At 35.3% G+C, this 19,817-nt stretch overlaps 1 protein-coding gene across 1 annotated transcript in view; it reads right to left on the bottom strand.

Annotated features, from left to right (window-relative positions):
• mertka (c-mer proto-oncogene tyrosine kinase a) overlaps positions 1 to 19,817 on the bottom strand; it is a 40,521-nt gene that overhangs the window by 3,238 nt on the left and 17,466 nt on the right. The window contains exons 6-17 of the mRNA XM_056250679.1: positions 19,361 to 19,476; positions 18,950 to 19,133; positions 16,688 to 16,833; positions 10,304 to 10,439; positions 7,495 to 7,636; positions 5,484 to 5,572; positions 5,304 to 5,399; positions 5,006 to 5,086; positions 1,392 to 1,484; positions 1,106 to 1,224; positions 899 to 1,008; positions 222 to 381 (exon numbers count right to left, since the gene is read on the bottom strand). Coding sequence (XP_056106654.1) covers positions 222 to 381; positions 899 to 1,008; positions 1,106 to 1,224; positions 1,392 to 1,484; positions 5,006 to 5,086; positions 5,304 to 5,399; positions 5,484 to 5,572; positions 7,495 to 7,636; positions 10,304 to 10,439; positions 16,688 to 16,833; positions 18,950 to 19,133; positions 19,361 to 19,476 — 1,472 coding nt within the window. The remainder of the gene's footprint in view (positions 1 to 221; positions 382 to 898; positions 1,009 to 1,105; positions 1,225 to 1,391; positions 1,485 to 5,005; positions 5,087 to 5,303; positions 5,400 to 5,483; positions 5,573 to 7,494; positions 7,637 to 10,303; positions 10,440 to 16,687; positions 16,834 to 18,949; positions 19,134 to 19,360; positions 19,477 to 19,817) is intronic.

Here is a 19,817-nt window from a genome sequence, read left to right as displayed (position 1 = left end):
AATATCACAGACTATTTTTACTGTATTTTTGATCAAATAAATGCAGCCTTGCTGAGCAGAAGAGACTTCTATTAAAGCCTTTTTTTTTTTAAAAACGTAGTTTGTGTAAAATAAAAGGAACTATAAAGTTATGAGCAGCTGTAGAGACTAAAAACATCACTCATCCTCTCATGAATTTGAATAAAACAGAGCTATGAAGAGGCTGTAATGACAGTTCTTACCACATCACTTTTCACTGTGAAGACTCGGTCAGCGAGGCTTTCCACTGCGATCCATTTGACAGGCATCTTGGCAATCCGGCCCTGTCTGTAATAGTCACCACTGTAGATTTTCTTTGACAGGCCAAAATCAGCAACACACACGCTCAAGTCATCTCGCAACCTGGATGAAAAAAAAAAAAAAATGGTAATTGCTTGAAACAAACATTGAGACTTATAAAGTTCAAATAAACAGTAATAAAATCCCTAGCATTACACTAACATTCAGATTTTTGAGGTCTTCTGCTCACCAAGGCATATCAAAAATACAGTAAAAACAGTAATTTATGAAATATTTTTACAATTTAAAATAAGTGTTTTCTATGTGAATATATTGTAAACTGTAATTTATTCCTGTGATTTTCAGCATCATTACAGTCTTCAGTGTCACATGATCCTTCAGAAATCAGTCTAATATGATGATCAGTGTCACATGATCCTTTAGAAATCATTCTAATATGATGATCAGTGTCACATGATCCTTTAGAAATCATTCTAATATGATGATGAAATGCTCAAGAAACATTTATGATTATGATCAATGTTCAAAAACAGTTGTGCTGCTTCATTTTTATTTGGGGGGAAACTGTGTTTTTGTCTTTCTTTCAGTTAATAGGCGACGATAAGTTGAGGACACATACATGCAGTTGCGAGCGGCCAGGTCCCGATGTAGGAAGTTTCTGTTGCTGAGATACTCCATTCCCAGAGCGATGTCAATCATGAACTTCAGGAGCATCTGCGTAGGGAGAAACTGGAAACACAACACAGCATCTGTTAGACCCATGATAACTTCACAGTTTGGCTCATGCATGTAGACCAATAGTAATGCTGCTTATTTGGCATCTTACCACAGGATCTTCCTCGAGACGTGAGCGCAGGAGGAAACTATGCAAGTCTCCGTACTTCATGAAGGGGAGCACGACCATTGGTTTAGGAAAGTGTCCTGAGCCCACTTCTAAACAAACACCTACGTGAACAAATTAACATTATAGCAGTAGATAAAGACTTTGATATCATTGACCCGAACATATTATGGATTTAAACACTTTGCGTATTGATATATCAGAATGTTTCCACTCTATAATGAGTATTTCTAGTGTGTTCAATAATGCAGGTGCCAGGCATGTTTCTCACCCAAGAGTCTGATGACATTATGATGATGAAAATCCTTCATGCAAGCAGCTTCATTCAGAAACTCTTCAATCTCTCTCTGCGAGAAGTTATCCACTGAAAGAGGCAGAAATGAAGAGTCTTTATTTCATATATTTGATCATATTCTCTTCTAGGCCTATCTAGTTATAAAGATCTCACATAAAATATAAGTTTAGTGTCTTTGCAGACCATTGTAAAGACCTACAGCTGTAAGATTAGTTGAAAATGTAAAACAAACAAACAAAAAATGTCTAGGTGCAAATATGGTAATAAGAATACATGCGATAAATAAAGAAATACTATAATAATAAATGTAAAAAATTAATTACCTTGAAATATTTTTTAAATAGTAATAATTAATAAATAAAATATAAATGTCAAATATTAAATATGACAAAAAAACTAATATTAATAAGAATGAAAAATATAATACTCTTTACTATATATATGTGCTGGGCAACGATTAAAAAATTTAATCGCGATTAATCGCATGACTTCTTGCGATTAATCGCATTGTTACGCGCAAAATTGAATAATGAATTCTAAAGTAGTGTATTGCGCACTTTTGATTTAAATGTACTGCTACAAAAGTGTAATAACATGTGGTTTGCAAAAACTTTAAACAAATAAGGTGCTTTTATACCAGCAGTATTCCCTTTACACATTATCAATAAAATATTTCTTGTAAATCTCAACTTAAACATTAATGTAATCAAATCAAATATTTAAACAAAGCTATTTGCCACTGCTAGGGCATTACCTTTTATCTAGCTTGTTAAAACGAGTCCTGTTTTCTTGTGCGTTTTTTTCTGAACAGGTATCTTGTATCAGGGAGCAGCAGAAACAGTCTATGTAGTCAAAGGGTCATGATCACTACTACAGAAATAAGTCGACCAACGTTACTTCTCTGATAGCAGCTTAGGTTTGGTCATGGCATGTCATAGTTTCCCACGTAAGATTACATTAAACAGAGGTAAAGCCCAATTTATACTTCTGCGTCGAACTCACGCCGTAGCTGTGTAGCGCGCGTACCCTGACGTGCATCTCTCCAAAAATGTAACGTCAATTCTACGCGTACCGCAAGCGCTGTGATTGCTAGAACCGCTCCCCGGGTTTCACACTCTCCCTCATGTGTAATTGCGCGTCAACGCGGACAACGACGCAGATATATAAATGAAAACCAACGCGTAGTCTATAGCGTAGAGGCTCCGGCTTAGGTCCGACGCAGAAGTATAAATCAGCATGGAGTGAGGTGAAGTGGTCGAGCACAGGTGCAGCGACAAGCGGGTGCGTTCCTGTGAAACTGTTGCAGTCATGCTCGCCTCACGCACGCGCCCGCGCGTTGCCGAAGTTGAATTGTCTAACTTTTTTGTACATGACGCGCAGCACAAATCATTGGAAGAGAGACTGATCCTCGGCTCGCTGTTTGTGAGTTTCCAGAATCTAAATAGTTATCAGGACATCAACAGGAGGGAATTCACATGGCAGAGCATCCCCGCTAAACTAAACGCAGGCCTATCAGGTAAAGTTATGTATAATTTTAATTTAAGTTAAAAAGGCTACAGTTGCATAGCGCACAGAAGCCGTTGCCATGGTTACTATCCATAGAGCGCCTGTCATTCACTCGCGGAGCGCTGTCTCCCTTTCTGTTCACCTGAGAGAACCTGCCAAAGCCTCTCCACTGCTTGTTTGGGTGGGTTATTTGCTGGCTGACCAACATCCCACCCCTCCTGTGATCCATGGTTTGACTGTAGGCCTATGTGTATTCAGAGCCAGTGAGCAACAGACTTTCAAAAAAACAAACAAAAAAAAACTCTGCGTTAACGCGCGATAAAAAAATTGTCGGCATTAATTAATAAATGCGTTAACGCGATAATAACGCGTTAACTTGCCCAGCACTAATATAATATATATATATATATATTTCTAATAATAATAAAAAAGTAATAATTTTTACAATTTAATAAAAACAAAATATAATAATAATACAATTATTTTGAAAAAGTATTGCATTTATTCTTAATTAATTAATTATAATAAATGTAATACTTTTTAAAATATAATAAAATATTTTTTTTTTACAGTTCAATAAAAGTAACTATAATAATAATAGTAATAATAAATAAATAAAATTTTAATTGTAATATTATAAAATGTAATAATTTTTCAAAATAATTTAAAATAAAATATGTAAAACTTGAATATTTGAATTAGGGATGTCCCGATCCGATCACGCGATCGGAAATCGGGCCCGATCACGTGGTTTCAGACTCGATCGGAATCGGAGGTTAGTTACCTTCCGATCAGGACTCGGATATATGTAAATTAGGGGTGTAACGGTACATGTATTCGTTATTATTGAACCGTTTCGGTACGAGGCTTCCGGTTCGGTACGCATACAAACCGAACGATTCCTTGGACCATTTTTCCTGCAGACAAAATCCACGCTGGCGCGATCACCACAACGTTGCGCAACATCAAATGGCAAACGTAAAGAAAGCGGAACGAAACTGCGCTTCTCATTATATTGTGCTTAACGGACCATTATCAGTTCGGACCAGCAATATCTGTTCAGCGCGAGATCAAGCGACACAGCGCCAAGAGATCCAGTGAAGAAAACATTTGAATTCGCCACTGAAGTAATAACATCACTGCGAGATCTAGTGAGAAGCATTCACATTTCTCCGTTATTAACCTTGGATCTCTATAAGATCAAACAGCGCTGACGTGGGAACCAGGAGAAACATTGTGCCGTGAATGAACATGGACTTAATGTTGCACTTCAAAACTCAAATATTATATAAATATATATTTAAATGTTATTTTTAATGTGATTACCAAAACATTATTTGTTAATCCTTCAAAGATTACCCCCATTTATAAACCTGAAAGTTTCAAAATGTAGGAAAACTCTAACTTATTTAAAAATAGTTTTTCTTTTAACAAATAGGAAATTTCTCTGGCATTTCTTTCTTTTGCTGTATCGTATCGAACCGAACCACAAATTTAGTGAACTGTTACACCCCTAATGTATATATATATTCTCATTATTTTTTTATACACTTTTAAAACATTTTTATTTTTTGTTTACATGCCTGCTGGGTATTTTAAGTTGAGGTGCTCTTTGTTTTTATATTAGACTTTTTCTATATTTACTGTTGCACTAAAGTCCAAAAGTGAAGATTTTATGTTATTTATTACTTGATTGTTCAAGCTACCTCACAGAAGTGCTCTGTTTGTTAACAGTTGTTGAATGTTAAAATAAAGTGAATTAAATAAAAAATAAGGAACATCCTGGATCTGTTTTTTCTCTCTTCTTTATTATTTTTTTATGTATTATATACGTATCGGATCGGGACTCGGTATCGGTAGATAGTCAAAATCAAATGACTCGGACTCGGACTCGAGGGCAAAAAAACCTGATCGGGACATCCCTAATTTGAATAATAATAAGTAAATGTAATTTTTTAAATATAAAATAACTAATTTTTAAATTAAATACTTAAATACTTCAAAGTAAAAAGTATCCACCTTCATAATCTTAATCTAAAATATCCAAACTAAAATGATTTGCACTTTTGAAATCAAAAACTTACATTTCATGGTTTTCACAGCAACTTTTTCAGAGGTTCCATTAGGCTGTCTGAGATGTCCCTCCATCACAGATCCAAACTCACCTAAAGAAGAGACATTAGGTCAATAAATGCATCTGACATGAGCGGTCACACAACACAACACTACACAACACTACACAACACTACACAACACTACACAACACTACACAACACTCCACAACACTCCACAACACTCCACAACACTCCACAACACTCCACAACACTACACAACACTCCACAACACTCCACAACACTCCACTACACAACACAACACCCTCACCTTCTCCGAGGACTTTACCGATGGACAGCAGATTCCTTAAGATCATCACGTCCTGCAGTTTGGCCTGAAGCTCACTGCTAATGCCCAGACTGGCAACTAAAACAAAGAAGAAATACTTTATAATCTAGAATAGTTTAAATCTTCAAGTTTTGGGAAAAATGCTAGCAATGCTTGACGTACGTGTGGTTTCGATGGCTGAACGGTTGTAGGATCTCTGAGGTCGGTACTCAACGCCAGGAGTGAGTTTGTCATCAGCACCAAACAAACACCTGTAGAGGGCGCCAGTGACACATTTACACACACACACACATGACAGCCACACAGTACACAAACACAAATCATTCATTTAGAGTCACCATTTTCACATTTCCCCATGACATATTACTAACTACTAACTTAGCAATCTTGAGATTTAGGATTTCATGAAGTTTCAGCCAGAAAAGCTGACATTGAGTTGCAGTAAATCTGTTGAAACAGCACAAAACAAGCAGGAACTCCTCGGTCAACCTGCTAATAGTGCTAGTCGACTCATGTAAACCAGCAGCTATAGCAGTACAAAACCAGTACTACTAACCAGCAAAAACTATAAAACTTCATGCAGGTCTAAGCCGTTCGGAGGAGCTACCGACTAAAAACATTTAAATAAATAAATAAAAAGACACAGGATCCTGAAATGCAATGGAAACTAAATGCACTTTAGTGTTGAACTGAAGCATTTCTTCCTAGTTTCTTTTAGAAAAGCAGGCACTACCTTAAACTGGGATGAACTGACTATAACATGTGATTTATTTTAAAATTCATTATGAATTACAACAAAACTCTCTTTAATTAGACATCGAGTGCGTTTACATGCACCCTCATAATGAGATTATAATGGGATTTTGACATTATTGACATCCAATAATGTGATTATTTCCAATAAACAGAGTACGGTCTTAATCGCAGTAAGATGTTTACATGACACAAGCAAACCTATTCACTCCCGTTTACATGCAATTTCCATTTATCTGGTTATTCTCTAAGAACTGTGGTTATTTTTACCACCATTATTCACATACTGCAATACACAGCTCAAATGATGAACTCTCGGCAAACAGCTAGACTTCTCATTAACCCTTTTTGTCCAAATACATGCTGGTTAACAATGCAGATTAGACTTCAAATTTTATTTTTGCCACATTTGCAGTCATTTTAGATGCAGTCTGGAGTCCTGCAAAAGGACCTTGAACAGTTAACAGTTATTTGTTAAGTAACTTAGTGGATATTTAACCGCAAAGCGACCACAACCCCCACTGCACATTATCGGTAGAGTCAGCCAGAGACTGTTCACGTATTCCAGAGAGAATGATGAAAACGGGATGTTGTTGTTAGTCTCACTAGAAAACAACCAAAGGCAATCTGAAGCTCTTTGCTTAGCACTACTCTGGCCAACTCTGTCCTCCATAATTTAGTTTTACTAAGAAGCCATGCTGTTTTTACAGACCACTGCAACCTTCCCCCTACTTTTCTTTCCTGAAGCCTTCAATTTCTTGTCCAAAGTTAATATGAACAAACTCTGGTTCCTAAAATAGCCCTTGTTTTTCAGATTTGGTCTTAGCATGAAAATACGTCTGAAAATCACAGAGCAGTGAGATTTAACAATTACATCAATGAAGTGAAACATTATACATTTTACCAGCTCTGTAAAACACAATAACAAGAAAACAAAATGCATACGGACAGTGAAAAGTAAAGTAAATTAAATAACATATGCAAACCGAATAAATAGAAAAAAAATAAGATGGGGCTTCTCACAATTCTGAGGAAAAAACCTTTTCAATATTTTTAAATATTTTTCTCAGAATATTGAAAGATTAACTTACAATTACAAGATTGCAAAATTTAAATTGTAAGACAAACAAACAATCGCGAGGGAAAGAAGTCAGAATTGTGAGGTATAAAGTCAGTTACCTTTTATATTTCTTATTTTGTGACTTTAAACAAGCCTCCATTTTAAACAGCTATTTTATTATGATGCTAACATTATGACGTCAGGTTAAAAGTTATTTTAAAGGGTTTTTCTTTGGAATAACATATACTAATAAATCACTCACAGTAAGAACAGGAAACTGTGTTCAAGTAAACCGGGTCGATTTTGATTTCATGTTGAATATAAAAATAAAAATAAAAGAGAAATGACAAAGAAACTTACGGCAAAAAGGAGTGACTGCGCAACCACAACACGCCAAACATCACTATCAACAACAGACAGAAACCGCAAACCACTCCAAGCACGATGTACACGGAGTCGGAACGATTGGGAACTGGCGTCGAGGACGGAGACTCAGGAGATCCTGAAAGCAAAACACACATGCATGCACTTCACCATTTAATAAACAAGAGCATAAACAACAATAAGGCTGGCATCTGTACTTCTAACAAAGGTCAGCAGAATACTAAACATCTACGTTGTAATGGACAATATTGGAATTGGATGAAACAATAAATAGAGAGGTAAGAAATGTAGATATTTGGTTTCGGTGTAATAAATGATCTCTTAACATTGACAAAACAAACTACATTGTATTTCATTCCAACAAAAAACAAATGGAACACAGGCATGTTAAGTCTAAAAATAAATGAACAAATTATTGAAAGAGTAAACACCACTAAATTTCTCGGAGTCTTTATCGATGAAAGTTTAAAATTCAAATGCCATATTGATCAATTAATAAAAAAATTATCCAAATACGTTGGACTATTATTTAAAGTAAGACATCTTTTCCCACTGTCAGCACTTCTCACCTTATATAAAACCTAGTTTGAGCCCCACTTAAACTATTGTAATGTCATATGGTGAAATACTTTTGCCAGCTACCTGAAAAAAAAAATACAGACTCTACAGAAAAAAGTTATACGGGTAATAACGTGGTCTGAGCACAATACCCCCACTCGTCCTCTGTTTCGTCGCTTTGGTCCATTAAGGCTTCTTGAATATAATGTCTTTCATAATGCCTGTACGATATTTCAAGGTCATTCATAGGTTGAATCACCGATTGTGTGAGCTTGTTCCAATCAGTCGTCCCCAGCATATGACACAAGGGAAAAACATTTAATTACTGGCAAAAAACGACGACTAAAATGTACGAGCCTGTAATTTTAAAAATTTTAAATTGTTGCATTCTTTCTCCATTTTCAAGAAAAATCTCAAGGAAAAATTGCTTATAACATATGATTGTTGAACATTTCGTAATTGTTATACTCGTCTGTTTGTTGTAGTGTTTATTTTCTGTTGTTTTTTGTCTATTTTGTGTCTATGGTACACTGAGTTTTGGTTTGTATATTATATACGTTTATGTTATCGGGCCCCCTACTAAAAGCTTTTAAGTAGCTTCTTTGGGGTTCCCTTTCACACGACCTATATATGACCATTGTTTCTTCTGAAAATGTGTGTAAATGTTATAATGATGACGTGTGAAATAAAGTAAAGTAAGGTAAAGTCACAAGTGCAATATTAATATTATCCTCTATGCTTTGAATCTCACTAACGGCATTTTAGCCCAGAGTTTAGTTCAACAGCTTGAAACAGGTGATGATGTGTCCTTTGTTCATGACTCTCTTTGCTTGTCCAAAATGTTGAGATCACACAAGAGTGATTTAACTTCGTAAGCATTTGGTTCTTTCCGAACAAATATCCCTCCTAGCTGCTGAAAGACTATTTTGATTTAATCAACAACATTTTTAAAGAGGTTTTTGATTTTAAAATCAACTGTAAATGTTTCTTATGGGAAACTACGGATGTATTCACTGCAATTAATTTACAATTCAAGATAATCGTTCAGTGGGATGCCTTCCAGAAAGAAGCTGTTTGCACTAACTCAGGGTTGCTGCAGTGCTTTTAAATATCAAAAATATATTTATGCTGGTAATTATTTACAGGACATACATTTAAAAAAAAAAAACACACACACACACACACACACACTATATATATATATATATATATATATATATATATATATATATACACACACACATACACACACACACACATATACACACACACATATATATATATGTATAATTTAAAAAGTTAAAATAAATAAGATTATATAAAAAAAATTGATTTATTTAAATTAAAATAATATAGAAATATATATAATGAATTAATATATCTTAGAGCTGCACGATTCTGGATAAATTGAGAATCAAGACTTTTTGTTTAAAAAAGAGGTCATGATTCTGAATAGACAAACAAAATAACATGTAATTTAATTTCTAGAGGTTCTGACAAAATGTTAATTGCTGCAGTCTATTTAAAAAATGTTTTAACATATAATTTGAATGAATGATTCAATGACTCACTCATAAAGCCTTCACTTGTTTCAGTACTGGATGATTCGTTGTTGAACGAATCTATTGAATGAATGATTCAATGACAAATACATTTTTAACAGACTTTACATCAAGGACCACAATAGAAACAAGTTTTTTTTAAACTTTAATTGTGTTATCCTTGACAAATGAGTGTATTTTTCACTATTATTTTGTCTAATAAATCAGACACTTATTGCCAACAACTGGTGTAACCAATGTAATTGATACAATCTTTAATTGAAACGTCAACTTACTTTTAAGTAGACATCAGTGTTTATATCCAGACTATTAACTTTTATTCCAGTGTTTGGCAAGCTCTTTCATACCTAAATATGACAACTGCTCTCTCTGGGTCAGTGAATCGAGATCGTGATCTTTCAATGATCAATCGTTAAAAGATCTATGTTACGTGGGACAATAGTTAATTATACAGTTTAGTGGTCATTATACAAACATGTTTGTCTGCTGATTTCCACCAGAAAGCAGTAAAACAAACAAAACAAAAAGCACAGCAAAAACAAAACCAAATACTTCAAATACAGATAAACAGCACTAACTTTTCTTTTTGCAGTGTCACTACGTTGCAATATTTCATTACATCTACTAATGGTGAAACCCAGAGGAATGTTCATGCATCTGCTCACCAGTGTTTGGAATAAAGAGAAAGAAGCGTGACCTTTTGGTCCCACAGCCGCTCTGAGTGCAGGCCACGACCTCCACACTGTATGTGGTGTTGAACACCTGCAGTGTCACTGCGGCCTCGGTGGTGATACTGTGAATCTGGAACACACACACACACACACACACACACACATTTTTTGTTTTATCATTGCATTGTCAAATGTCTAGCATAGACCAGTCTGAATCTCCATGCTTGTCCAAGCTGGTTTAGTATGAGTCTTAAAGGGCTCCTATGCTTTTCTTAAGTGTGTAATGTTGCTGTTTGAGCATGATAAAGGTCTGTAAAGTCCCTCCAGCGGGAGTTCTTCTCTATATCAGTGTCAGTGTTTCTGAACTCCCTGAAATGCCTCCATTGTAGTCTTGAGTTTCTTCCGGGAACGAACACGTCACAATATTCCTCATTTGAATAATTGATACGCAGAATAAAGGAGCGGGGCCTGGTTGAGTTAGTTAGTAGTGTGTTAAACTGGGGGTTATGGTAAGGGGCGGGACATTTCCCAAACACACTCGAAGCACTTGACCAATCACAACACACTGCTCCAGCCGACCAATTAGAGCACAGTGTGCTTTTCAGAAGGAGGGGCTTCATAGAGACAGGAACTAAACAGAGTTTTACTGACAGACTGAGAAGAGAGGAGCCGCAACAATGTACAATATGTGAAAAATAATGTGTTTTTTGAAATTTCAAGCATTAAAACCTATTCTAGTAGATCCCAAAACTTTGAAAAAGGACATAATTGGTCCTCTTAAAAAAAAATTGTTTTATGAAAATATTGTTTAGCATTGCAGGAACGAAAAACATTTTATATGAAATCAAGGGTAAAAACAAACCAAAGGCTGGATGAAAAAGAGAAGCTGTTTTTTGAGGACATCGGGAGGTTAACACATGACGCATGTGACACATCGATGTGCTGGTTGCGTAAAGTTGCCACTTCTGTTTCCAACATATAAGACATTCTGACACTTACACTAAAACTGAGTCAGTAAAAAAAATGTGGAAAAACTGCATCTGCAGATCTCGAAACGAGAAGTGATTCGTTCTAGGGGCTTTGACAAGTACACATGGCCAGTTTAGGGTATTTAGGGTGCATGCAATTCGTTTCTGCATGTAAATGGTTTATGTTTTTTTAATATTGAAATACTTGCATGTTTATCTACTAAACTGGATTTGCATTTCCTATTAAGTGCACATTTCTGTTGACCATGCATAAGAATCAACACAATACATACAATAAGGGTTAAATAGATGCTAGAAAGAAAAATAAACCCAAAAGAAAAAAGAAATCCTGCCCAGCTTCTGCGATAAGCCACTTCTGGTCGTCTAGTTCACATAATAGCTTCCTGTTTTTTACTGGTCCTGAAGGTTTTCAATCCTTGTTTGCTGAAGGAACCCTTGGATTATGGTCAGAAAAGCAAACTCAGCAGTTATATTCAACCCAAGCTTGAAACAACATGTTTTTCAAACACACCTACTCTAATTCTTACACACTTACCAGAGACGGACTTACTAAAACACACTCATTTACTGGATAACCTCCTGTTAAGCATTACTGTCTCGTTGGCAACACTATTTTAGGCAAATTTTAAGGCTTTTTCTTGTCTAGGCCTGATGTCACGATGAAGGAATTAAGGGACCTTCTTAAAATTTAAATAAATAATTAAAAAAATATGTATAATAATAATAAAGAAATTAAAAAAAGAAAATAAAGCCAGTAAGAAAAATATATTTTTTTTATTTCTTTTTTATTTTGGTGTGAAACATTTTTGTTAACTGATATAAAGCTGAAATAAAATTAAATAAAATTAAAATAAAAATAGATGAAAAACTTATAATAAACAAAAATTAGAAATGTTGCCTTGCGAACTTCCCCAAAATTCCAAAATTTTCTAATTGGAAACAAATTAAAAAACAAACTGAAAAATAAATTAAACCTAGTTATATATAAAAAAACAAACGCATAAAATAAAATAAAATAACAAAACTTACAAGTATAAATATATATATATTTAATATAAAATTATAGTACAAGCTCTTGTCTTTACAGGTTTTATAAGATTAAAACTAGTCTTCAAACACTTATTTGTGCTGTGATAAAGTGTGTGCCCAAAACCCAAACAAATGTAATCAAAATAATTCACTTTTCCATGAGCAGTTGTTACTCGATGAACTACAAGGTCATTTCGTTAAGGGAGAGCAACAGCTGTCGGTCCAAGACCAGCTGTGCGTGTAAATGCATGACACTCATTTCCAGTTACTGTTGTTTTCACACAGATCACAGTATGAGATCACACAGGTCAGTCACGGCTATAGAATACAACAGATTGTTAAATCGCAGCCATTGATTGGTCGTCATGAACTCCAGGTCACTCAGTGGTGAGTCACGGCAGACATACAATAACAAATGACTTCTCCACACGCTGTCGTTTTCCTGTGACTAGCACAGAAAAAGGAAGTACACCATTGTGCCAGGAGAGAAATAAATGCCATGCTGTTACAAAACCACTCCCATATGATCGGTCACTGGACATCGACAAAGATCACACTCACACAGGGCATTCAGAGGTGATAGACTATGGGAACATCCTCAGTTTATTTTTAACAGTGATAATGCTCAAGACTTCCTAATGACTTTGTAACTAAACAAGTGCAACTAATAGAGGAGTGAATCTTCACTTGCCTCACGACTCATTATGATTCAGAGGGCACCGATTCGATTATAAAGCATTTCTCGATGCATATTTTCCTCCAATTCTATTTAACAGAAGCATTCAAGCAAGAAATAATACAAAAAAATAAATAAATTGATTCTAATAAAAGCTATAAAAATGTTATTCAGTCAAGAGCAGTGAGTGATTCCCTCTTTTCTTTTGTTGTTTGGTCAACATTAATAGCAGCAGGTTTATTATATTAGGACCAAATGCAGAGATTTAATAAAATGTTACACATTAGATTTTTCCCCGCAAATGTCTACGTTCACTTAAGTCACAACTGACTATGCCTACGTGAATACTCTTCCTGTGTGTATCTGACCGTTCAAGTGTAATGCGGTGCTAAAGATAACTAAATTTGCAGTCACATGATGTCTGAGAGAGGTGGCTTTCTGTGTGCGTTTGTGTGTACATACAATTTGAGTGTGTAATGCCGAGTTCAGACTGCACGATTTTAGCCCCGATTTTGGCTCGCCGACAGGTTTTGAGAAATCGCCGACAAATGCCCGAAATCACAAGCAAATCGGTGCTCGTTCACGCGAGTGACAATCACACAGTGTGAATGAGCAAAGACGCGATCCGAGAGAATCGCCGACGAGTCGCCGACGCCCGTGAGATATTTGGCATGCTAAATATCTGGACCTGTCGGCGATTCACAATCCTGCTGTGTGAATGTGTTCTGACTGAAAACTACATCGGCGATGACCGACAGCCAATGAGAGAGCAAGATACAGGGAGGAGGAGGAGTTATACACCAGAATATCAGTATTTTAATAGACAGGCCTATATTTACAATTATATCAAACAGAAACAAAGCACAAACATTTGCATGACCAGCAGCAACAGCAGGACATTTGAAAAATTATTTATTTACCCCCAACTCTTTGCAAAACACAGTCCTTGCTCCCCTCGTCTTCCCAACCATTTCCTGCATAAACTGTTCATTATTTTTTTTCATTTTCGCTACAAATCAGTCTACAGTGTAGGCTATCATTTTTAATAACAAAATCAGTGTCGCGCGAGAACTCCGGTCTCACGCACGCGTGATCTTCCGTTATTTTATTAAACGTAGTTTGCGGACCAGGCAGAAGTTGTCAGCGATTCTTTCTTTTGTAAAGTCATGCAGTGTGAAACCTCCTGTCGCCGATCCATCGTGCAGTGTGAACACAGCAGCAACTGAATGTTACCCCAGATAGTCATGCAGTGTGAAAACAACAGTGACCCGATTATTTTGAAAATCGTGCAGTCTGAACTCGGCATAAGTCAGCGCGAGTAACACATTGAGATCTTTTTCGTGGCTTATTGCGTTTAATAAACACAAGGTTCTATCATGAAACTCTAGATTGCGCAGGCTGACCGGTCCTTAACTCAATCACATCATCTCTATAGGGCACAGCTGATTGGTTCCTGCTGTATTAGTAGCCAATGAACTCGCTGCTCAACCTTCAAATACTGGTCAAGAGTTGTCAAGGCAAAACTGTTTAACATCAAGCACATCCCGCACTTTATTTCCCTGATTCATGCATCTTTTTGTGAAAACTAAAGCATAAGTTACGAAATACACGACTTTTTGAGTTCTTTATTTACAATAAAATAGTACAATAATATGCATGATAGGCCTATCTAAATAAATTTTAAAAATCAATTCTTTTGTTTTTATGCATCGATGCAGAATCGTCATAAAATCATAATAACGATTATATTCCACAGCGCTAGCAGCTATGATACTCCATTAGACTTTTTCCCCATGTTGTTACACACTTGGCCTCGAGAACTATTTATTCTAGTGGGACTTACAACTCAATCTGTGCTTAAAGTGTTTTATTAATAATCATTTCCAGTTGCACTTGTGGTGGAAAAAAAATGAAACCATGAAACCAAAATTGGCTTGTTTTATTTTTTGTATGGAATATTGCATTATTTATTATAAATGATTTATCCGTGCACATGATTTTGTTTAAATTCAAGTGCCTCATTCTCTGTAATCAAAATAACTTGCAGCATCTTTTCTCTTCTCTGATGACATGTTTACTGGCGTGTGGGCGGGGCAACCTGTCAGTCACTCACTCGATCAGATCGACCAATAGCCAACCACAACCATCCAACCAATTCCTGATGGACTAAATCAGGTCCCGCCCTACATTTTCTCTTGTTCAAGAAGCCGTTTCACTCAGATATAGGTCAAAATAGGAAAGAAAAGACTAGCGCAACGTTTGTTTCATGTCGAATTTAAAACTGGCAAATATCACACATTGCAAACTGATGTGCAATGATAAATGCATAACATCACAATGAAGACATTTGCTTAAGGGGCATTTAATAATACAGCTGAACTCAAGCAGGCTGGCATGCCGAAGGAAACTGAACATTAATGATCTCAGACTGTCGCTTTCATCCTAGAAACAAGAACAGCTGCTTTATTTTAATGGCTCTAGCCAATTTCCTCACAGCTGGTGAAAATCTCATGTCTGAAGAGCAACACTGACCAAAATGCTGCTCTGGGCAACTTAGAAGTAGATGAACTGAGTAATAAAAACAAATTGGTTACGTACAGGATATGTAGATACTATAAAGTGAACTCAGGGGGTTTTGCTCTTATTTTGTGTGGCACAGAACAGACAGAACAGATGTGTGGATGTTTACTTCAGTTGTAATTAGTGTTATTTTAGTATCAGTGATTATAGTTTTTGTTAATTATTAACAAAATAATTGTTAATTATTAACTATGATAGTTTTTGTTAATATTTGGAATTAATATTTTTATATTTTCTCTTTTTATTTTCATTTAAGTTAAAGTTTTATTATTTATTTTTTGTAAATATATCTATTGTTTTTATTCAGTTTTAAGTTTGAATTTATTTAGTTTTAGTTACTTTAGTACTTAGTTTTAGTTACATTAGAACTTAAACTAAATGAAAATTAGAAATGTTGCTTTGGCAACTAGCTTAAAATAAAGTAATTTTTTTTTATATATATATATATATTTTACTTTATTTCAGTTAATGTTTATTTGAAGTAATTTATGTTTTTAGTTGTGCTTAATGATGATAACCCTGGTTGCAGCACAGTAAACACAGAGTAAAGTAGAAATTATGTGAATATTTTCACCAGCTAAAAGTGAAAATCTTCAGTAAAACAGCAATAATTATTGTATAATAATAAATTAAGCATACAGTTTTATATTAAGTAGAATATTTGTACTAATAAAAATGCTTTTGCACCACAGACTATATAAGTGAACTGCACATCAAGTGAAATAAAAATATTGAAAATGTCAAAGATACAGTGAAATCATACAAAATACATACAAAAAAAAAGTGTTTACCTTTATAAAGTCATTGTCTAAACCTAAAAACCTTGACACTCAATAGTAAACATATTCTTTGAGAGAATCTTTAAATAATAATTTAACAAATTCAGCAAAGTTTCTTAAAGAACGTTCCTATACACTGTGACAACTTTGGGATTATAGATATGATTTCTAAATAAAAAGGCATAGCAAGCAAGCATTAAAGAGGCACTGCAAATGTCCAGAGTGTTGTGAGAGAAAAGACAGAATTTAGTTTCTCAGTCATTGACATTTACTAAACTCAGTTTTGTTAGTACACAAAACACAATTGGCAAACCCAATTACTAACCTTGTTCGTACGTGTCCCGTGTTTAATAGTGACATCATATCCTTGCAAGACTCCATTCAACTTGTCAGGGGGCGGAGCTTCCCATCGGATCATCAACATGGAATTGTTCACAATAACAGTCAAGTTTTGGGGGGCCTCCAATGGGACTGACAATAATAAAAGTAAAATGACACTTTCACTTCAGATAAATCATCTCTTGAGCAACATGTAAAATACTGACCAAAGACAAACCAAAGGACTAAGAAACCAACAAAAAAGCAGTAACCCAATTCCAGATTGAATCACATTAGAAGTAAAGTATAACAAACCAAAATGCTTATCAGGGACTAAAAATATCCTTCGCAGTTCTTTTAGGAATACAGAGGAAATCCATTACGGACACACCCATAAGAAAAGCATTTCTAACTGCCAGGTCACTCCCATTCCCATTTGGCATTTGGAAAATTCTTGGATATGAAAGACATAATTACATACTTCAGGAATTCTCTTCTATTCTTTCTCTTATTAGCAAAATGGTACTCTCATATTGCACTCAACTACATCTTTCATTTCCAGTGTGCAGAATTATTTGGAAATTATGTGATTAATACCCTTTTTACTTGTTATTCGATAATAAAAATTTAAAGCTTTTCTTTCTAAGAAAACCGAATGTACTCACAAGTGACATCATGTGACAAAGCAGCATATCAATGTTTATTGTTGTAAATGCATATAGTTTTCCTTATTTTTAAGAATGAGTATGCATTACAGTATACACTATGTAGTAAGCTAGTGTTTCAGTCTGAACATACACTTGCATTCAAGAAGTACTGGGATAAAAGTTTATAGTTCAGATATAAACACTGATTTCTACCGTAGTGATAGAGTAAAATAGAGTAAGTCCCCGACTGAAACTCAACGCTTCATATAAAGATTGTATCAATTACATCGTTACACCAGTAGGTGTAACAAGTGACTGTTAAAAAATGTATGTGTCATTGAATCATTCATTCAAGAGATTCTTTGTTCAAAAATGCTAATTCATCTAGTAATGAAACAAGTGAAGTCTTTATGAGTGAGTCATTGAATCATTCATTCAATCAGATTTAAAAATATATATTTTTTTGAATAGACTGTTTTGTATAGTTGTCTAATTCAGAATCATGATCTCTATTTTTAACAAATATATCGTGATTCTCCACTTATCCAGAATCATGCAGCTCTACATTAAATTGATCAAAAGTGACATTTTTAATATAATATAAGATTTCGATTTTAAGTAAATGCGGTTTATCTGTCTACTCATCAAAGAATCCTGAAAACATGCATTACGGTTTCTGCAAAAATATGAACTGTTTTCAACATTGATAATAATCAGAAATGTTTCTTGAGCATTTCATCATCATATTAGAATGATTTCTAAAGGATCATGTGACACTGAAGACTGGAGTAATGATGCTGAAAATTCAGCGTTGCATGTCAGGAACTGTATTTTTGATCAATTAAATGCACATAAGAGACGCCTGTCGAAAATGTAAATCTTTTGAATGGTTATGTAGCCTGTGACTCAGAATGTTTGTTTAAAGGGATAGTTCACTTTGAAATAAAATTTTGATATGTTTTAGCTTACCTCAAGGGCATCCAAGATGTAGGTGTCTTTGTTTCCGCAGTAGTTTCAATTTTGATATTTTAAAGTCAAACCGTTCTTGTCTGTCAGTCATATAATGCAGGTCTATGGTCACCACCTCAAAGAGCATGCACAGAGAAGTCCAAATTAAACATGATTTAATGACTCGTAAATGTAAGTACACATTGATGGCCTAAGACACGAAACGAGCGGTTTGTGTGAGAAAACGAACAGTATTTATATAGTTTTTACCTCTTGTAACCACAGACCGAAGCGCCGGCGCCCTCAGATCACTTGGACGTGGCTGTGTTTACAAGAGGTAAAAACGATATAAATACGGTTCGTTTTCTCACACAAACCGCTCGTTTCGTGTCTTAGGCCATCAATGTGTACTTACATTTACGAGTCATTAAATCATGTTTAATCTGGACTTCTCTGTGCATGCTCTTTGAGGTGGTGACCATAGGCCTGCATTATGTGACTGACAGACAAGAACGGTTTGACCTAAAAATATCAAAATTGAAACTACTGCGGAAACAAAGACACCTACATCTTGGATGCCCTTGAGGTAAGCTAAAACATACCAAAAATTAATTTCAAAGTGAACTATCCCTTTAATTCACTGAAAGTCCAGGAAGTTGCTCCGTCTGACTCACCGCCCTCAGTGGTGTTGCTCTGGACCCAAGCGCTGGGCGGTGACGACCCGATCTCATTGATGCAGGACACACTCATGTTGTACCAGGTCATGGCTTTGAGGTTGCTGATTTCATACTGGAACGGAGGCACTTGTGTGCTTTGTGCGGCTGTAGGACTCCCCGGCTCTCGGCCGAGCTCTCGCACCTATAACAGATGATTTATGACCCGTTACAAAAATGATGATGATCATCTGAATCAAAGCTTTCAGTGGTGTTACTTTAACAAATGAACAGAATTACAATGTCAACTTGGCGCAAGTTAAAATGGATGGAAAATAACAGAGGAAAAAGAAATCACCCTGAACTGAACTGAACATTTTGTTCCCCAGAGGATTTATTACAAATAGAGTTGATTAATTTTGTCCCTCTTACTGTGATGTGGCACGTGTTGAGAGGAGAGAAGCCATCGTTTCCTGGAGTCCAGCTCAAGAGGAGTTTGTTGGACTCCCGTTTTACTACTGTGACGTTTGACACTTTGTCAGGAAGCTCTGGAAAAACATTAATCAAGCATGTGTGTTAGAGCCACAAATTGCATCAGATTTTCCGTTTTTTGATAAATGTATACTTTGTGTTATTTGTATTGTAACACGTGACTTTGGCTAGTTTTATACATGTTATGTATGAGTTACAATTTGAAGAAGAATAAGGAACGGTTTTATGCTAGACAGTCTTTTGACTGTGGAAAACCCTAAAATTCATGCCTTTGGAACTTGATTAAAACTAGTTTTTGAGTTTGATTTCTCTTATGATGTAACTTGACAAAGAAAAATTCAACTTTACATGACAAGTTATGGATTCACGCGTCAAATTCTTTGTGTAACACCCTTGT

The sequence above is a fragment of the Rhinichthys klamathensis genome, unplaced genomic scaffold (genome assembly GCF_029890125.1).
Source record: "Rhinichthys klamathensis goyatoka isolate OS25496 unplaced genomic scaffold, OSU_Roscu_1.1 h1tg000072l_1, whole genome shotgun sequence".
Lineage (NCBI taxonomy): Eukaryota > Metazoa > Chordata > Actinopteri > Cypriniformes > Leuciscidae > Rhinichthys > Rhinichthys klamathensis.
Note: the sequence above shows the minus strand (reverse complement) of the source record. Positions and strands in the feature narration are given on the sequence as shown.